Source organism: Vipera berus, assembly GCF_964194415.1.
Source record: "Vipera berus genome assembly, chromosome: 1".
Classification (NCBI taxonomy): domain Eukaryota; kingdom Metazoa; phylum Chordata; class Lepidosauria; order Squamata; family Viperidae; genus Vipera; species Vipera berus.
This window is the reverse complement of record NC_138202.1, coordinates 25,539,869-25,557,381: the sequence shown is the minus strand read 5'-3', so window position 1 is coordinate 25,557,381 and position 17,513 is coordinate 25,539,869. Positions and strand designations below refer to the sequence as shown.

The 17,513-nt window shown below is 43.4% G+C and overlaps 2 protein-coding genes across 2 annotated transcripts in view; one reads left to right on the top strand and one right to left on the bottom strand.

Annotated features, from left to right (window-relative positions):
- Positions 1-2,667: 2,667 nt before the first annotated feature.
- LOC308664350 (U3 small nucleolar ribonucleoprotein IMP3-like) lies at positions 2,668-5,777 on the bottom strand. Its single transcript, XM_081321549.1, has 2 exons — positions 5,507-5,777; positions 2,668-3,249 (listed from the first exon to the last, which is right to left on the bottom strand). Exons 1-2 carry the CDS (start codon positions 5,772-5,774, stop codon positions 2,981-2,983), a joined length of 537 nt encoding a protein of 178 aa, XP_081177675.1. The 5' UTR covers positions 5,775-5,777; the 3' UTR covers positions 2,668-2,980.
- A 910-nt stretch (positions 5,778-6,687) lies between these two features.
- DLGAP5 (DLG associated protein 5) overlaps positions 6,688-17,513 on the top strand; it is a 29,471-nt gene continuing 18,645 nt past the window's right edge. The window contains exons 1-4 of the mRNA XM_081321418.1: positions 6,688-6,714; positions 8,538-8,766; positions 10,220-10,410; positions 16,177-16,254. Of these exons, the coding sequence (XP_081177544.1) occupies positions 8,544-8,766; positions 10,220-10,410; positions 16,177-16,254 (492 nt within the window). The 5' untranslated portion in view covers positions 6,688-6,714; positions 8,538-8,543. The remainder of the gene's footprint in view (positions 6,715-8,537; positions 8,767-10,219; positions 10,411-16,176; positions 16,255-17,513) is intronic.

Below are 17,513 nucleotides of genomic sequence, written 5' to 3'. Positions count from 1 at the left end.
GGAGTTGAAGTCCACGAGTCATAAGAGTCGAGGTTGTCTACCCCTGGTCTACGACAACTTATGCCTCCTTAAGTAACACCAGCTGCCTGCAATTAGTGCAGGTTCGCATCCCACCAGGCTCAAGGTTGACTCAGCCTTCCATCCTTCGAAGGTAGGTAAAATGAAGACTCAGATTGTTGGGAGCAATAAACTGACTTTGTAATAATGCTGCTTGTGGGGGTGGGTGGGTGAAAGCCCTAATAAGCAGGCATATACATAGAATGAAGGCTATTGCTAAACACATTGATTTGTGCTTTAAATTGTAAGCCGCCCTGAGTCTTCGGAGAAGGGCGGGATATAAATGGGATTTTTTTAAAAAAAACCTTGCTGCTGTTATCAAATTCAACATCAGATTGGTTTCTTTAGTATCACAATCTACAACAATACTCAATAAAAACAATTGTGGAGAAAACTTTATCTTTCTCTTAAAAATCTTTTGAATGTTCCACCAAATTTTAATCCAAAAAGCTTTTATATTTCTACAAGTCCACCACATATGAAAATAGGTGGCATCTAAACTACCACATCTCCAGCATTTAGACTGTAGGTTAGGATACATGTTAGACAACTTTTTGGGATCCAAATGCCATCTATAAAACATTTTATAAAAATTTTCTCTTAAATTTTGAGCCTGAGTAAATTTAACATTTCTAACCCAGATTACCTCCCAAATATCCAACGAAATTGGTTCCTGGATATTTTGTGCCCACTTTATCATACAATCTTTAACTAACAATTTTTTTAAAAATCCCATTTATATCCCGCCCTTCCCCGAAGACTCAGGGCGGCTTACAATCTAAAGCACAAATCAATGTGGTTAGCAATAACCTTCATTCTATGTATATGCCTGCTTATTAGGGCTTTCACACACACCCCAAGCGGCATTATTACAAAGTCAGCTTAATTGCCCCCAACAATCTGGGTCCTCATTTTACCTACCTCGGAAGGATGGAAGGCTGAGTCAACCTTGAGCCTGGTGGGATGCGAACCTGAACTAATTGAAACAATTCTTATATTATGTGTCTAATGTGTAGAATGATTTTTCACTTTTTATTCTGTTCTTGTCCCTGGGACAATTGAGATCTGCTATGTTTAAGTTTAATTTTTTATTCTCCTATGCTATATATCCAAGCTCTTAACTGTTTCTCACCAAACTCATTTGGTTGAATTCTTCTGGAGAAACTTCTTCATGTAAGTGTTGTTAAAATATGATGCTCAGAATATGATCTGGCATTTGACCTAAGCAACATAGACTGGGACTATTCAACTGGGGCTATTATTTCTTATGTGCTGGATATTATGGAAGGCTGAGTCAACCTTGAGCCTGGTGGGATGCAAACCTGCACTAATTGCAGGCAGCTGGTGTTACTTAAGGAGGCATTAGCCCACTGCTCCACCAAGGTTAAATATATCTGTTTTTATTGTAACAATTAGAATGCATAACCAGAATTTACCAGCTCCAAAACTAACTGCTTACTAAGGATGATTTATGGTGCACCTCAAAAAGAGCACATAAAGCTTTTTAATAGGAAACGGTCCAGCTAGTCTCATCTAGCTTTATCCTTTCTTACAGTAGCATCCATCCATTGCCTGTATGACTGTTTCATGATTGTTTCATCACCAAAAAGTGCTGGGGCCCAGCCCCAGAAAAGCTTACATTCCGAATCTGAACATTGCAGGGAAAAGGGAGCACAAAAAACTGGTTGGAACCAAATGGAGCAACAATTCTTATTCCGTTTTCTCTCATTTGGTATCCTTCGCCTATCTTGGATTACGGCTCTCCGCATCTCCAAATAACATGGCTGTGAGCACACCTGACTTCACCTGGGACAAAACTATTAAAATCATGATACAGATTCCACTACGGAGTATCGACTAGGAAGTAGTATATGAATCTGTCAACTTAAAGTTGGAGATGAGTGCATAGATTTACAATATAATTGCAGTCATTGTAGTGAGTCCTCAGGTATGCAGATCATCTGCCAAGTGAAAACGGTTTAAACTTTTGATCTGTTAAAGCTGATGGTTTAAATATCTGATAGCAGCAAATTTTATACTGTGACTTTATCCTGAAAGAAAAATACGCAACTATCCAATGGAACTCAGACTGGAGTTTTTTTTTTACATCTGTCAACCTGTTTACTAAACAACCTGTTAGGCTTGTTTGGGGGGCTTTAATAATAATAATTATAATGAGTTGGAAGGAACCTTGGAGGTCATCTAGTCCAACCCCCTGCTCAGGCAGGAAACCCTATACCATTTCAGGCAAATGGCTGTCCAGTCTCTTCTTAAAAACTTCCAGTGTTGGAGCATTCACCACTTCTGGAGGAAGGTTGTTCCACTGGTTAATTGTTCTAACTGTCAGGAAGTTTCTTCTTAGTTCTAGGTTGCTTCTCTCCTTGACTAGTTTTAGTAACATTTTTAGTAACGTAGTAACATTTCATAAATTAACACTATAAGGAAACATTTATATACTTACTAAAATTGGAACAGAGGGGTGCTCTTAAATTGCCTCAAAACTGGCAGCAAATATTTCTATCTGAAAGCCACAAGAAAACAGCTTGACGGGATTTTGGAAGACTTAAATTCTAACTATATATTAAATGTATTTCTTCTGCCCCACAGCCAAATCTGGATGTCAGCCTTTTCTTCACTCCTTTGAGAAACAAGGCCGAAAAACGTGTTTCAATTGATTCATGCAGCAACCTTATTATATTCTATATACTTAATCGTTATCGCCCAGTTCTGACAGAAAACCTAACTATGCAGTGATAAAGATGGTGTTTGGTTTACAGTCTGTGTACAACTATATACTGTATACACAAGTAAGTAAGCAAAAGAAATGAAAGAAAGAATTCTACTAGTAGGACATCTCCTGAAGCTCAGTTTAACTGAGCTAAGTATTTAATCGCCCTAATGCATAACCAAAGAAAGGTTGTTCTTAACAAATGCGATCAAAATCATCCCGTTCCTGATGGTAGTTGAGTACATGTCGGATGCGAGAGGAATCAGTCCAAGTAATAAAGTCCTCCATGGCCCTGTTCACCAAGAATGCAGGGTTTGTTATAACTTCTGGTCCCACCCGGATATGTCCCTGCTCCACAAAGGAAACAGCAGATTTCAAGTTTTGCACCATACGGAGCTTTATGAGCAGACAAGGCAAACGGCGACGGCAGAAGGAAGAGGCCAAGACTCGATCACATTGCTCAACTAATCAACCCCTTTCATGGACAGATCATTATCTCCTACGGCTGGGCCTCCGTTACGCCACCTCCCGCTGCTGGGAGGCGGAACCGACCAGGTGGTTCCGCCCCAGGCGCCTGATGGATCCAGAAAGGTTTCAGACGGCGCTTGGATTGATTCCTGACTGTGCATTTTTGTTTTTACACCACCTCAAAGTAAAATATTTTCTGTTTTCACAACTCAATGTACTCTTGTGGTTACTGTGTGACTCTCACTGCTCTCAGTACCCTTCCTTGTCTGTGCAACTCCTTGGTAGCACAAGGAGATCTCTGCACAACAATCCCTAGCAGCGTCCGCAGATAATCGCCCGGCCGCCCTGTTTAGGGTGACCCGTTCCCTTTTAAATCAGGGGACAGGGGAGGACCCCTTGCAGGGACGTGCCGAGGAGTTTGGTCAGCATCTGCTGGACAAAATCGCTTAGATCCGGACCAGTCTGGACTACGACTGGGCAGTATCTGACGAGGGGGAAGTGACGGGTCTGGCCGACATTATTTGGGAGGAGTTTGACCCTGTGACTCCGGATGAAGTAGACAGGATCATGGGTAGATTAAGTGCTGCCACGTGTTTGTTGGACCCGTGTCCCTCCTGGCTGGTTTATGCGGCTCGGGAGGTCACACGAGGCTGGCTCTAGGCAGTGATTAATGCTTCTTTGAGTGAGGGGTGCTTCCCTGCCACCTTGAAGGAGGCGGTGGTGAGGCCCCTCAAGAAACCTGCCTTGGATCCAGCTATTTTGAATAATTTTCGTCCTGTCTCCAACCTTCGCTTTCTTGCGAAGGTTGTTGAAAGCGTGGTGGCACGATAGCTCCCGTTAGTCTTGGAGGAAACTGAGTATCTGGATCCGTACCAATCGCATTTCAGGCCCAGGTACAGCACGGAGACGGCATTGGTCACACTGGTGGATGATCTCTGGCGGGCTCGGGATAGGGGTTATTCCTCTGTCCTGGTCCTATTAGATCTCTCGGCAGCTTTTCATACCATCGACCATGGTATCTTGCTGCGACGTCTCCCGGGGCTGGGAGTGGGAGGCACCGTTTTACGGTGGTTCTCCTACCTCTCGGGCCGTTCGCAGACGGTGTTGGCAGCAGGGCAGAGGTCAACCCCGAGGCCCCTTGATTGTGGGGTGCCCCAGGGGTCGGTCCTCTCTCCCCTCCTGTTCAACATCTATATGAAGCCACTGGATGAGATCATTCGGGATGAGGTATCATCAATATGCTGATGATACCCAGCTTTTCATATCCACCCCGAACCAACCCAGTGATGCCCTTGACATGATGTCCCGTTGCCTGGAAGCGGTACGAATCTGGGTAGGGAAGAACAGGTTCCAACTCAACCCGGACAAGACCAAGTGGCTTTACGTACCGGCATCTCGTACAGTTCAGTATATTCCACCTTTGGTTAGGGGGGGAGAGGTGTTACCTCCCGTTGATAGGCGCGCAACTTAGGCGTCCTCCTGGATGCACGACTCAGTTTAGAAGATCATGTAGGAGTCGTGGCCAGGGGAGCATTTGCCCAGGTTCGCCTGGTGCGCAAGTTGCGCCCCTATCTGGACAGAGATGCTTTATGTACAGTCACTCGTGCGCTCGTTACCTCCCGTGTTGATTACTGTAATGCTCTCTACATGGGGCTGCCCTTGAAGACCACCCGAAGACTTCTGTTGGTGCAGAATGCGGCCGCCCGGGTTGTGATGGGAGCATCCCAGTACTCCCATATTACACCCCTCCTGCGTGAGCTACATTGGTTACCGGTTGCTCTCCGGGTGAGATTTAAGGTGCTGGTTCTTACCTATAAAGCCCTTCATGGCTCAGGCCCGGGATACCTGCAGGACCATCTGCTGCCAGGAATGACTTCCCATCGCCCTGTGCGCTCACACAAAGAGGGCCTCCTCAGGGTGCACCTGCCCTGTGGAATCAGCTCCCCTTGGAGCTCCAGATGGCCCCTCACCTCCGGTCCTTCCGTCGTGACCTTAAGAGATTTCTTTTCCAACAGGCCGACCTGGACTGATGATAAGGGGATTTAATATGGTTTTAATGTTTTATTGGTTTTAGTTGGGGCTAGGTATAGTTTAATTTCTTCTTAATATTTGTATCTTATTTGTATTTTATTATTGTTAGCCACCCTGAGTCCTTCGGGAGATAGGGCGGCATATAAGTCCCAATCAATCAATCATAAATAAATAATTGATTAATTAATTAATTAATAAGAGAGCTCTTAGATGGTACCACACCCATGGCATAAAGCTTCTCCAGAAGAGCAGCAGTGCTCCTAGCACGGAAACCCACTGATTCTGGTACATCACCCAGGTCTCTGATTTGGCGTGCTAGGTCCCGAACAGCCCGACTAAGCTGATTGTAGCGAGTGTAATCTTCCCTCCTCTGTATACGGTAACGACGAAGCACACGCAGCTCAGCTAGATTGCCAGATGCAGCTTCCCAGTTCACCAGGTCTAGCTTCTTGAGAAGCTTCTGCTCATGAAATTTCAGTTTGCGTACCATGCTCTTCTCTTTCATGCCTCAAGGCTGGCTAGCTTTGAGGGGCAAACAAGTAAACATGATCAAAACAACACCTATTACATAATAAAGCATTCCTATGATGAGGACTCATAAAGCCCTTGTCCTAATGGTAACCGAGTAGAATGGAAACCAAGGGGCTGGACGGTGTTTTTCCAGCAGTCAGAATGACCCCAAATGCTAATTCTCAACAGAAGAGTATAGGACGGGTAGGCAACCTCGGCTCTTTTATGACTCAGGGACTTCAACTCCCAGAATTCCAAGCTGGCTCAGGAATTCTGGGAGGTTTTTTTTTAATTCCATTTATATCCCGCCCTTCGCCGAAGACTCAGGGCGGCTTACAACCTTAGCAGGAGTTGAAGTCCATGAGTCATAAAAGAGCCGAGGTTGCCTACCCCTGATATAGGAAATGCGCAAAAAAAAAACCTGCTGGAGGGCTGACAATTAAAATAGCGTTCCCCAGTTAAGGAAGGGGATATTCATGGGCTGCAACTTTTCCACAATGCTTACTACCCCTCCCTCTGTGTAGTTTAGGATCGTACTGTCACATATGAACACAAACATCGTAACCGTTTCCCGCCTCCACTTCCTTTACGCCCAACTGCTCCGAGAAATATATATATAAAACCGGTGAAGCAGCAACTTTTCTTCGAACCAATCCGGGCTCGGCGGGGGGCTGGACTTTTTATTAGGGCACCAATAAAAGCTCCGCACCATCTTCCAATTACATCTTTCCGATGGTAGACGGACTGACGTCAGAGAATAAGAATATAACCAATGAAAACGCAGTATTGCTGTCTGAACGACCAATTAGAAACGGTAAAAAAAATTTGAATCGGAGCTTTCACCGAACCTGCTGGGTCGATCAGCAGTTCAAGCTCTTGCGGGAATCTAGCTGGGTGCGGACGTTGCGTGTGGCTGTGAGGTAGGGCGATGTTCCTCAGGGACGACTCGGAAATGGATGCGGGTTGGGGTGACGTGGTTGGGGCGATGGTGGGTGCTGGGAATGGATTTTGGAATCGGGGCGGATGATGACCAGATCTTCTGGGTCTACCTGTATGTATTTCGAAGCAGGTTGTATGAAGACAATCACAAAGCATGTTAGTGGTATAAGAAACCAGACCAACATCATTGTGGTCTAAAACTTATGAGGACTTCTGAGCCAGAGCACTGGGACTCCATCACCCCATTTTGGGTGGCCTTGGTTATGCCAGTTGGAAATGCTGGGCTTGACCAACAATATATTCTGTAATGGCTGCCTTTCTTTTAGCCTTTCACAAATACGAAGAAGAAAATCAAATCTCCCCCAAAACTAGTGGAAGGCCTTCAGGAAGTAGAGTAAATGCCATTCTGCTGAGGAAGTAATACATTTCTTAACACGGTATTGAGCTGAAAAGTAGGCATTTGTTAAGGAATGGGATATGCTACATCTCAGGTCCCATCTTCCCCCAAGGGCTGCTGTAATCTATTTCCTGCCATTAATGGAAAGATTCCTTGAAACCCAATACAGTAGGATAGAAAAAGACATTAATTTGCCTGCAAATCTTTAATTCCCAGCTATAACAAGAGGTACAATTGCCCTATCTACAGACTATAAGGAAAATCCAGGATTGAAGGCAGCTTCTCACTGAACATCAGTTGCTATAGTTCACTTTTGGTGGTGTAGGAAGAAAAGTCTTCTCATGGTTCCTCCAAGCGGGGAATAAACATGGCAACTGCTATGGGAAGAAGGTTGTGGTTTATTGCAGAGGAAAGCCAGACAGAAAGATGGATCCAACAGAAAAAGAAGGACTGAGCACATGTGGGTAGTGGGTTTTTATAACCCCTGGACTCTCTTGTCTGGAGTTATTTCCTGTTTCAAGCTTTGTATTTCCTTTATCACATATTCTGTAAGAAGCTGTGTTGCAAAGGCTTAGCCACCCCACCTCAAGCCAGCAATGCAATGCAAAGCCTCTGAAGCCCAGGAAGCTCCAACAGTGCTTTGCAAAGCCACGGCATCCCCCAAAGCCCCTTGTCCCTGTGCCCCACCACCCCAACTGGACTTTGCTCATCTTCTTGCTCCTACTCTGATGAAGTGTGCTGGTCTGGCCCTTTGTAAGGCACCTGCTGGCTATGTGGAGGCCATCTTACCCAGGTCTTGTGAGGAAACCGCTGTGTGCAATCCGTGGAAGAGCGCCTTGTGCAGCTAGCAGCTGCCCCGCAGAGCCATTCCAGGCATGCTTGTTCAGCAGTGGAAGCAAGAAGACAGGAGAGATCAGCTAGGGCGGCAGGGGCCAAAAGGGCATAGATGGGGGGAACATAGGTGGAGAGAGTTGGAACACCCCTGAGAGGGAAATGCGGATGGGCTGCCAAGTGCCCAAATCTTTATCACATGACCATGGGGAAGTAGCAACAGTCCATTCAGTGTTGCTGTAAACTATGAATAGTTGTACATCGAGGACTACCTGTATGAAGCATTCATGTACGGTGTAAATGCAGTTAGAGTAATGTGTGCTTTTCTGGTTGCCCTATTCCAGAAAGATTGTTAGAGGTACATAGAAAATAGTAACTAAAATTATTGGAAGATGTAGCAACCATTCTGTGAAAAAAGTTACATTGCTTGGGGTATGACAGTGGTACATATTGCTATTTGTTACCTGCATAGATTTACCAATATGCATAGAAAGAAATTGCTTGTCAGTAAAATTTTCAGGTAGCACTGTAAAGATCTGTAGTGTAAAATGCTGCTTGCCCTTATTTTATATCTAGATTAAGATGGCCACTAATTTTTCCACTCGGTACAAGAAAGATCTGAGCATCGATACCCTGAAGACAAAACTTGTTCGCCGAAAGTCTACAATACAAAAATTGAATAGACACAAGGAATTTAATAAGGGGAGGCAATTTGGACTAGTAGTTGATGTGAATATACAGCCATCAAGAGACAAAGTTACTTCTCAGCTGGGTGAAAAAAGCAAAGGATGTATGCCAAAGCCAAGTAAGTAAAAGCTTTTTAAATATTAACCAAGACTTGTTTTTGGTTTTTATCTTTGTTCTTCCTAAATTTACTAAGTTATTTGGTTATCTTTTTCAATACAGGTTAAGAACAAGTTTCATGTCTAAGTCTGTCCTGCAGGCTGAATTTGTACACAAACTCTTATTTTATGAAATGTTTGTCTTGCTCTGAACTGCTCAAAACAGACCAGAGTGTGCACAGACACCGGGTGGGGTGGAATACAATCATTAAAGAAAGGATGTCAGAGGAGGGACAAAATGAAATGTGAATGACAAAAATTAAAATATTTTAAAAATTACATTAAATAATTAAATTGAATTGTCCCGGAGTGAGTTGGCCACAGTGAGTTGTCCCATTCTGCTTTGAAATGCTGCATTGGAAAAAATAGGTGGTGGTGTGCTATTCAGCCATATAGTCTCCCTATCTGCAGCATCAAGGCTCTTTGGCAGTCAGGTGCACAAGAAAAAAGAGACTGCCAGGGTCTCCTCCCTTGCAGTGCCTGCAACTGTGTGCATGAGAGAGATGTCATGTAGGAGTGTGAGAGAGAGACTGCCTGGCTTCCCCACCTGTAGTACTGGGGTTGTCCTTACCGGCATGCACCTGCCTTTCTCTTTTTGAGTTGAATCTCACTGCCAGTCAACTGTCCACTATTTTAAGTTCTGCAGGCAGCCCATTTATATCAAGGTGGTGTTCGTAAGACAAGAGGTTCATAGCCTGGGGACTTCCTGTATTTCTAAAACCTCTTGGTTTTTAGCCTACAGTTGGATTAAATTTATTAGTTTCTGTGATGGTTTAAAATCAGTGCAGAATTTACAAAGTTTTAGTATCTTTAACAATTTGTTGTTTAAATATTTATCACAAAGAAAGCCTCTTGAAACAATTCTTACATTATGTGTCTAATGTGTAGAATGATTTTTCACTTTTTATTCTGTTCTTGTCCCTGGGACAATTGAGATCTGCTATGTTTAAGTTTAATTTTTTATTCTCCTATGCTATATATCCAAGCTCTTAACTGTTTCTCACCAAACTCACTTGGTTGAATTCTTCTGGAGAAACTTCTTCATGTAAGTGTTGTTAAAATATGATGCTCAGAATATGATCTGGCATTTGACCTGAGCAACATACACTGGGAATATTCAACTGGGGCTATTATTTCTTGTGTGCTGGATATTATGCTTGATTTTTTCTTGTTTTGTAGATACTGTCTGCTATTCAACTTGCAATCATCTAAATTGGCTAGATATTTTTCCGATATATTGTTGCCAATATAAGTCTTTCTGCCATTTTGTGTACTTTGTTTTTTTGCATATCTAATTGTGGGACATTGTTTTTGCCACTTTTTGATTTGAGTTTAGTGTTGTAACTATTCCAGATATGTTCTAATTTTGATATCATACTTTATGTGGGATTTCAACTTGCATTTGTTAAATTTTAGCTGCTGCAGCCAAGACTCGTGAACAACAGCGCATGGATATGCTCCAGCGCTACAAGGCTGAAAAAGAACTTCGCAGGTTGAAAGAGCAGAGAGAGAAACCTATTTTTAAATGTGGACAGTTCAAACCAGATCTCCCTGGTTTTCTCTCTAAAACATCACAGATTCCAGTATTGAAGTTATCAAAAGAGAAGGTAAGAACAATTTTATACTTAAGCTTAGTTCCAATGCAATCTTGTGATTCCTTTACTGAGCCCACGTTGCCGGAAACAGCTAATTCCTATGTTGGGTTAATAAAGTATGAGTTGAACTTCATACGTTCTCTGAACTTCTTAAACATTTCAAGCTTTTCCATTTCTTGTTTGTTTGTCCACATTTAGAATTGGAAATGAAATTCTGTTTTTAGTCCTTGCTTAATGTCTAATTTGTTCAGTGACTATTCAAAATTGTGACAGCACTGTGCATAGGGACTTATGACCCATGCCTGAAGTTAGGGTTGTTGCAGGGCCTCCGTGGTCGCATAATTGCAATCTGGAAACTTGGCAATCCATTTGCATTTACAATAGGTTGACAAGCATCCTGCGATCACCATTTGCAATCTTCCCTGCTGGCTTTCCCAGAAAGTCAATTGGAAGCCAACAGGGAAAGTTGCAACCATCTGCTGCCTGCCAGGATGATTTCCTCTGATTTCTAGGGACTGGCTGCAAAGGATCTGTCCTGAAATCATAGCAGGATGTTAGCACTGAGTGTTTGCAGGACAATATGCTTGCAGCCAGCCCACAGGAACCAGAGGGAGTCCTCTTGTTTCTGGGGGCTGTCTATAAATGCCCCGTGCTGCAAATACTGCATGCCAAAATCCTGCTTCAGACTGTATGGCGTTCATGCACTGGGTTGGAAAAATGAAGAGGTCTTTGTGACCCCCATTTCATTTCTCCAGCCCAGCACATGAGTTCTCTTTTATGCACGGTGATGAGCTGCCTATCCTCCTTCAGCAGAGGGCTCTTTTACTCCACTTAATGACCCACATGGTCCCTTAAAGACAGCAACTTGGAAAGCTGGGATTGCAGTCGAGTGGCTCTTTCACTATTTCAGGTTGCTGACCCCTCCCTATTACCATTCAGTTGGTCTTGCCGCCTCTAAGTGACCTACACGTGCACTGGCTGTTACCGTTGACTTGGTCTAACTGTCACTAAGTGAAACATGTCACTAAGTGAAACACATGTGTTGCCTGTTACCATTGAGTTTGTCTTGCCGCCTCTAAGTGACCTACACGTGCGCTGGCTGTTACCGTTGACTTGGTCTAACTGTCACTAAGTGAAACATGTCACTAAGTGAAACACATGTGTTGCCTGTTACCATTGAGTTTGTCTTGCCGCCTGTAAGTGACCTACACTTGCGCTGGCTGTTACCGTTGACTTGGTCTAACTGTCACTAAGTGAAACATGTCACTAAGTGAAACACATGTGTTGCCTGTTACCATTGAGTTTGTCTTGCCATCTCTGAGTGACCTACACGTGCACTGGCTGTTACCGTTGACTTGGCCTGACCATCACTAAGTGAAACACGTCACTAAGTGAAACATGTGTTGGCTGTTACCATTGAGTTGGTCTTGCCATCTCTGAGTGACCTACACGTGCACTGGCTGTTACCATTGAATTGGCCTGTCCACCACTAAGTGAAACACGTCACTAAGTGAAACACATGTGTTGTCTGTTACCATTGAGTTGGTTTTGCCATCTCTGAGTGACCTACACGTGCACTGGCTGTTACCGTTGACTTGGCCTGTCCACCACTAAGTGAAACACGTCACTAAGTGAAACATATTTTGCCTATTACCATTCAGTTGGTTTTGCTGCCTCTAAGTGACCTACATGTGTACTGGCTGTTACCATTGACTTGGTCTGACCGTCACTAAGTGAAACACGTCACTAGGTGAAACATGTGTTGCCTATTACCATTCAGTTGGTTTTGCCGCCTCTAAGTGACCTACACGTGCACTGGCTGTTACCGTTGACTTTGCCTGACCGTCACTAAGTGAACCACATCACTAAGTGAAACATGTGTTGTCTGTTACCATTGTGTTGGTCTTGCCATCTCTGAGTGACTTACACGTGCACTGGCTGTTACCATTGACTTGGTCTGACGGTCACTAAGTGAAACACGTCAGTAAGTGAAACACATGTGTTGTCTGTTACCATTGAGTTTGTCTTGCCATCTCTGAGTGACCTACACGTGCACTGACTGTTACCGTTGATTTGGTCTGACCGTCACTAAGTGAAACGTGTTGCCTATTACCATTCAGTTGGTTTTGCTGCCTCTAAGTGACCTACACGTGACTGGCTGTTACCATTGACTTGGTCTGACCATCACTAAGTGAAACACGTCACTAGGTGAAACATGTGTTGCCTATTACCATTCAGTTGGTTTTGCCGCCTCTAAGTGACCTACACGTGCACTGGCTGTTACCGTTGACTTGGCCTGACCGTCACTAAGTGAAACACATGTGTTGTCTGTTACCATTGAGTTTGTCTTGCCATCTCTGAGTGACCTACACGTGCACTGGCTGTTACCGTTGATTTGGTCTGACCGTCACTAAGTGAAACATGTGTTGCCTATTACCATTCAGTTGGTTTTGCTGCCTCTAAGTGACCTACACGTGCACTGGCTGTTACCATTGACTTGGTCTGACCGTCACTAAGTGAAACACGTCACTAGGTGAAACATGTGTTGCCTATTACCATTCAGTTGGTCTTGCCGCCTCTAAGTGACCTACACGTGCACTGGCTGTTACCATTGACTTGGCCTGACCGTCACTAAGTGAAACACATCACTAAGTGAAACACATGTGTTGGCTTTTACCATTGAGTTGGTCTTGCCATCTCTGAGTGAGCTACACATGAATTGTCTGTTACCATTGACTTGGTCTGACCGTCACTAAGTGAAACACGTCACTAAGTGAAACAAGTGTTGCCTATTACGATTCAGTTGGTTTTCCCGCCTCTAAGTGACCTACACGTGCACTGGCTGTTACCGCTGACTTGGTCTAACCATCACTAAGTGAAACATGTCACTAAGTGAAACACATGTGTTGGCTGTTACCATTGAGTTGGTGTTGCCGCCTCTAAGTGACCTACACGTGCCCTGGCTGTTACCATTGACTTGGTCTGACTGTCACTAAGTGAAACACGTGTTGCCTATTACCATTCAGTTGGTTTTGCCGCCTCTAAGTGACCTACAGGTGCACTGGCTGTTACCATTGACTTGGCCTGTCCGCCACTAAGTGAAACACATGTGTTGGCTGTTACCATTGAGTTCATCTTCCCACCTGTAAGTGACCTACACGTGCACTGGCTATTACCATTGACTTGGTCTGACTGTCACTAAGTGAAACACGTCACTAAGTGAAACACATGTGTTGGCTGTTACCATTCAGTTGGTCTTGCCATCTCTGAGTGACCTACACGTGCACTGGCTGTTACCATTGACTTGGCCTGTCCACCACTAAGTGAAACACGTCACTAAGTGAAACATGTTTTGCCTATTACCATTCAGTTGGTTTTGCCGCCTCTAAGTGACCTACACGTGCACTGGCTGTTACCATTGACTTGGTCTGACCGTTACTAAGTGAAACACGTCACTAAGTGAAACACGTGTTGCCTATTACCATTCAGTTGGTTTTGCCGCCTCTAAGTGACCTACAGGTGCACTGGCTGTTACCATTGACTTGGCCTGTCCGCCACTAAGTGAAACACATGTGTTGGCTGTTACCATTGAGTTCATCTTCCCACCTCTAAGTGACCTACACGTGCACTGGCTATTACCATTGACTTGGTCTGACTGTCACTAAGTGAAACACGTCACTAAGTGAAACACATGTGTTGGCTCTTACCATTGAGTTTGTCTTGCCATCTCTGAGTGACCTACACGTGCACTGGCTGTTACCGTTGACTTGGTCTAACCATCACTAAGTGAAACATGTCACTAAGTGAAACATGTTTTGCCTATTACCATTCAGTTGGTCTTGCCGCCTCAAAGTGACCTACATGTGCACTGGCTGTTACCGTTGATTTGGCCTGACCGTCACTAAGTGAAACGTGTTGGCTGTTACCATTGAGTTGGTCTTGCCATCTCTGAGTGACCTACACGTGCACTGGCTGTTACCATTGACTTGGCCTGTCCACCACTAAGTGAAACACGTCACTAAGTGAAATATGTTTTTCCTATTACCATTCAGTTGGATTTGCCGCCTCTAAGTGACCTACACGTGTACTGGCTGTTACCATTGACTTGGCCTGACCGTCACTAAGTGAAACATATCACTAACTGAAACATGTGTTTCCTATTACCATTCAGTTGGTTTTGCCGCCTCTAAGTGACCTACAGGTGCACTGGCTGTTACCATTGACTTGGCCTGTCCGCCACTAAGTGAAACACGTCACTAAGTGAAACACATGTGTTGGCTGTTACCATTGAGTTGGTTTTGCCATCTCTGAGTGACCTGCACGTGCACTGGCTGTTACCGTTGACTTGGCCTGTCCACCACTAAGTGAAACACGTCACTAAGTGAAACATATTTTGCCTATTACCATTCAGTTGGTTTTGCCGCCTCTAAGTGACCTACAGGTGCACTGGCTGTTACCATTGACTTGGCCTGTCCGCCACTAAGTGAAACACGTCACTAAGTGAAACACATGTGTTGGCTGTTACCATTGAGTTGGTCTTGCCGCCTCTGAGTGACCTACACATGCACTGGCTGTTACCATTGACTTGGCCTGTCCACCACTAAGTGAAACACGTCACTAAGTGAAACATGTTTCGCCTATTATAGGAAGAAGCAATTTCTCTATTCAATTGGTCTTTATACTTGAAGGGAAAAGTCTGCATGTTCTGTGTCAGATGGCTTTCCTAGTTTAAATAATCCAAGTTTCATTGAGTTAATGCACAAATCTGTACAGTTATTTTATTTTATTCTGTACAGTATTTCAGAGCTGTAGATTTGATTTGGTGAAATGATTATTACAGCTCAACATATTTAGTTTTACACTGCACAGTATTTTGTAGTATTAGATGACACTTTCATGTTGTGTTACTTTAGATTTAAACTACTGAGTGGGGGCAAGGGGACATAATTGAAATCTGCATTTGACCATTAATTTGATTCCATAATCTTGAGTCAGTAACACATACATATGCAAACTGTAGGGACTTTTATGAGAAAAATGCCTAGGTACAGCAACTCAAAATATTTAGAAGAAAGGATAAAATAAAACTAATCAATACATGAAAGGGGGGCATTATTTGTTATACAAAAGTGTGAAAAATTCAGTTGGAATTTCGTCGCGATCTCAAGACGTTTCTGTTTGTTCAAGCCGGCCTAGCCTGATGGGGATTGGTGGGGTTGTTTTATTCTTTGGTGTCTTAATTTTATCTTGGGGTTTTTAGAATTGTATTCCAATTGTTTTAACTTGGGCAATCATTTAATCTTTTTTTAATGTTTGTATTTAGTATTTTATTCTGCCCTGTGAACCGCCCTGAGTCCTCAGGGAGAAGGGCGGTATATAAATATTATTAAATTAAATTAAATTAAATTAATTGAACAGTTTATGTGAACTTTAGTTTCCAACTAAAGTACATAGTTACATGAACAATTTAACTGCATATGTTTTAAACTTATCCTTCAGCAATCCTTTAAATTTACTTTAGTTCAAAAAATGTTTTATTTGAACATTTTTATGAATTGTTTTTGGAGAACTCCTGAAAGGCACATACTAAAATATCAGTAGGTAGTCAAGCAACAGTAATTAAGAAAATAATTAACTAGGAGCAAAATAAGACATTAAAAAAGTCACATGAAAATTCCTAAATGCTTTCTGATTATTCCAAAAATGTTTCTTGCTAAAAGTTACACATATAATATGGAGATCGCAGTTTGCTCATTCTTTTTTCTGGATTGTTCCTAGGAAGCTCCAGTTGTCACGCGAGTTACAAGGTCAAAAGCGAAACAGTTGCCAGAACCAAGGAAGCCACAGCTATCAACGGTTTGTCTTACATATTTGTTTTTGATCATATACCATTTGCATGTTAATTACAACAATGTGCTGTCACATTTGTGGCAATTAAATTGGGATGAACAGAATTAGATTATACGTGAAGTATTAGTAACTAACTTATTTGTGGTGTATTACAATACCTGGAATTAAACCTATCCTACTACAGTTTTGCTCATATTATAAAATAAACATTGATGAATCAATACATGATTGTTTTTAGCAAAAAAAATGGGAATGGGGCTTTGTGCTTTCTGATCTATAGTAAGGAGTATTAGATATTAATATATCATGTAAATTGAATTGTTCTGTTCATAATCCAGACAACGATTGGGGTGGGGCTGGGTTTGGACAAGGAGATCTATTTTTTCCAACTTCTTGATGCTGTGAAGTTCGTTAAATAAAGGTAGTCCTCGTTTAACCATTCATTCAACAGCCATCTGAAATTATGACTATTGCAGCAACCCCGCAGTCAATGTGATTGTGATCTGGGTACTTGGCAACCCATTCCCACTTCCAGCCACGTGCCCCATGATCATATGATCTCCTTGCCGGCTTCCCCAAAAAGTCAGTAGGGAAGCCAGCAGGGAAGGTGGCAAGCTGCTGCTACCTGCCGAAAAGACTCCTTCCACTTTCTTGGGGCTGGCTGAAAAAGGCCTGTCTCAGAATCCAAGAGGATTTGCAACCAGCCCACAAATGAGAGAGTCCTCTTGTCTCTGAGGTCTGGCTGCAAATACCCTGTGCTGCAAACACTCCATGCTGAAGGCCTGCTTTGATTTGGAGGCAGACGCAGCAAAGGGGGTGCAATCAGCCTCCAAAAACCAGAGGGAGTCCTTTTATGTCTGGGAGCTGGCTGCACATTATTATTATTCAAAATGTTCCTGTTGTTTTTTGTTTTTGTTTTTTTAAACAGATTCAGGAATTCAACACAAATCTTAAATTCCTCATTAGTGTATTCTTCCTTTCAAGTGGATAATGTAACACTTGCTGGCTGAAGAATTTTAAGAGATGAAACCTACACATTTTAAAAGTTGACGTGGTTGAGAAACACTGGTCTAGAACACAGGTCGGCAACCCGCGGCTCCCAGCCGCCCAGTGCGCGCGCACCTCTTCGAACGGGCAGTGGTGCGCGCGCACCTCTCCAAATGGGCGGAGGTGCGTGCGCACCTCCGCGCAAACGGGCAGTGGCGCCGCTCTTTCGGAAAGCTGCCGCGGCACATTTGCAGGCTGCCGAAAGCGGCAGCTTTGCA